The sequence below is a fragment of the Nyctereutes procyonoides genome, unplaced genomic scaffold (genome assembly GCF_905146905.1).
Source record: "Nyctereutes procyonoides isolate TBG_1078 unplaced genomic scaffold, NYPRO_anot_genome, whole genome shotgun sequence".
Taxonomy (NCBI): Eukaryota; Metazoa; Chordata; class Mammalia; order Carnivora; family Canidae; genus Nyctereutes; species Nyctereutes procyonoides.
Genome location: NW_026575033.1, coordinates 8,269,237 through 8,271,507, shown reverse-complemented (window position 1 = coordinate 8,271,507; position 2,271 = coordinate 8,269,237). Strand labels below are relative to the sequence as shown.

Sequence of the window (2,271 nt, the reverse complement as noted above, 5' to 3'; positions counted from 1 at the left end):
AGAAAGCCTGAACCGGTCCAGAGAGGTCGGGCGAGGAGGCGCCCGCGGCCAGCAAGGCTCAGGGCCGGCCGGCATGCCCTCCAGTGCCGCGGTGCTGCATGGCTGAGGACTCCAGCGCCTGCAGGATTCACAGCTTGGAGTTCACTTTGGACGGCCCAGAGCCCTGGGGTGGGAATACCAGCGTCAGGTCTCTGCAAAGCCCTTGGCGCTGCCCAGGGCCCACGGCGTCGGCAAACCCTTGCCAAACCCGTGCGTGGCCGCGGTTGGGCAGCGGGTGCCTGGGAACAGGTGCTTTGTCCCAGGACCAGTCTCTGAGACGCGGGGAGGGCCTGGGGTGGGCGCCCTGGGGAGGTGTGCGCGTCCCAGGACCAGTCTCTGAGACGCGGGGAGGGCCTGGGGTGGGCGACCTGGGGAGGCGTGCGCCTAGGGAGTGACCGTGAGATCCCGGTCGTCTTTCCCCGAAGAGGACGGAGACATGGGCAATTCGTCGTCATCCTCGGAGCACTTGGCTGAGGAGAGCGACGCGCATTTGCAGCTTTGCGGCGCGCCGGTGCCGGCACCCGCGCTCCCGCCGCCGCCGCGGTGGTTGCTGCCTTTGCCCTCCTTCTTGTGCTTCACCCGGCGGTTCTGGAACCAGATCTTCACCTGCTTCTCGGACAGATTCAGGTAGGTAGCGATCTCAATGCGGCGTAGGCGGGACAGGTACATGTTAGAGGCGAACTCGCGCTCCAGCTCTAGCAGCTGCGTGCTGGTGAACGCGGTGCGCATCCTCTTGCTGCTGGGCAGCTGGTTGGAGCTGCTGTCTGGAGGGGGGCGGGGGGTGCAGAGAGGGAAGCGATCAGACTCCTGCGCTGTGGGCCGGGTCCTCTGGTACAAGACCAGTAGAATCCCGGGACTTCGGTCTTTCATCCACCTCTTTGCCCCAAACGAGACGCACAGCAGCGTGAATGCCGGCGCCTCCGTGCTGAGTCTCGGGACCCAAATACTCGGAGTCACGCAATCTTGGCACTGCTTTACCGAGCGCCCCGAACCTCAGCCTTCGCTCGGTCTTGCGCGTCCCCTCCAAAACTTGGACCTTCTGCCCTCACCCTCCCTCCTGGATTCTGTCCCAGCCCTCCCTCGGCACCCCCCCCACTGCCCCTCTCGGGGTCCCAGCATCACTTTCATCACCTCCAGAATGCCCAGGGACCCCCACCCCCCGTCCCTGGCTCGCCAACCCTCATCAGATCACCTGTGCCTGCCCCATTGCGCAGCGGATTCGGCTTACCCACGGAGATGCAGTGGAACTGCCTGGGGTCGGGCAGCGGATACGAGGTCTGGTAGAGCGCGGCGGCTGCCGCGGCGGCGGCGGGGCCGTGAGCGACCCCGGGCGACACGGCCGAGTGCTGGCGGCCTAGGGGCGCGTGGCAGTACTGTGAGCCGAAGGGCGGGAAGGATGCCTTGAGCAGAGGCAGCGCGGGCGGCCCTGGGGGCCCGTGCAGCTGGGAGGCGGTGACGCAAAGCGGGCACACGCACAGCAGCCCGGCCTTGCGCGCGTGGCAGGCGCCGGGCGAGAGGCCGTGCAGTGCGTGTGGCGGGGGCACGGCGTAGGGAAACAGCGGCGGCGGGCTGCCCTCCGGAGCCTTCTTCTCGCCTGCCTCGCGCAGCACCAGCGAGTCCACCAGGAAGGAGCGCGGCATGGCCCCGGTGCGCGGTCGCCCCGCCGCCAGCCGGCTCCCCGCGCCGCGCGGACTTCGGGGCTCCCCGCGCCCTTCCCCGGGCTGCGGCCGCGGGCTGTTGCCTATTCCCGGGAGGCGAAAGGCGCGGCGGAGGCCGGGGCTGAGGCTGCGGCCGCTGCTGCCGCGGGCGCCGCCCGGAGAGCTCGGGGTGCTGGCCAGCGCTAGTGGTGCTGAAAGGCGCCGACGGCGCCGCTTAAATAGGACTATTGCCATGTGATGGGCTACGCCAGGAGCGGCCGGGGCCTCTCAATAGGGTTTTTGTGCCTTTTCTCTTGGCATTCACTCTGCACGCTTCCTCATTATTTCACTTGTTAACTAAATGAACTGCATAATGTACTCTATTCTTGTCAACCCCACCCACGCCGTAACAGGCGCCCTCGCCCCCTCCTCTCCCTTTTGCGGGTTTATTTTCTCATTCTCTTGCGATTTAATATTCTTTTCTTTCTCTTTATTCCTTACTCCCCTTTGGCTTTGCATTGGCGATCGGCTGGTTTATCTTATTGGTTTTGTACCCCCGCTGTCTCGCTTCCACAGATTCCCATGGGCGCACACC

General features: G+C 66.0%; 1 protein-coding gene across 1 annotated transcript; it reads right to left on the bottom strand.

The window, feature by feature from the left end:
* Positions 1-423: 423 nt before the first annotated feature.
* GSX1 (GS homeobox 1) lies at positions 424-1,679 on the bottom strand. The gene is made up of 2 exons (XM_055317179.1): positions 1,268-1,679; positions 424-803 (listed from the first exon to the last, which is right to left on the bottom strand). The coding sequence occupies exons 1-2, from the start codon at positions 1,677-1,679 to the stop codon at positions 424-426; spliced, it is 792 nt and encodes a 263-aa protein (XP_055173154.1).
* Positions 1,680-2,271: the final 592 nt, after the last annotated feature.

Excerpts from the sequence above, each read along its gene's own strand:
- GSX1 (XM_055317179.1), bottom strand. The coding sequence starts at position 1,679 with ATGCCGCGCTCCTTCCTGGTGGACTCGCTGGTGCTGCGCGAGGCAGGC. Across the intron at positions 804-1,267 it reads GTTCCACTGCATCTCCGTGG|ACAGCAGCTCCAACCAGCTG; the intron begins GTAAGCCGAATC and ends GCCCCCCTCCAG.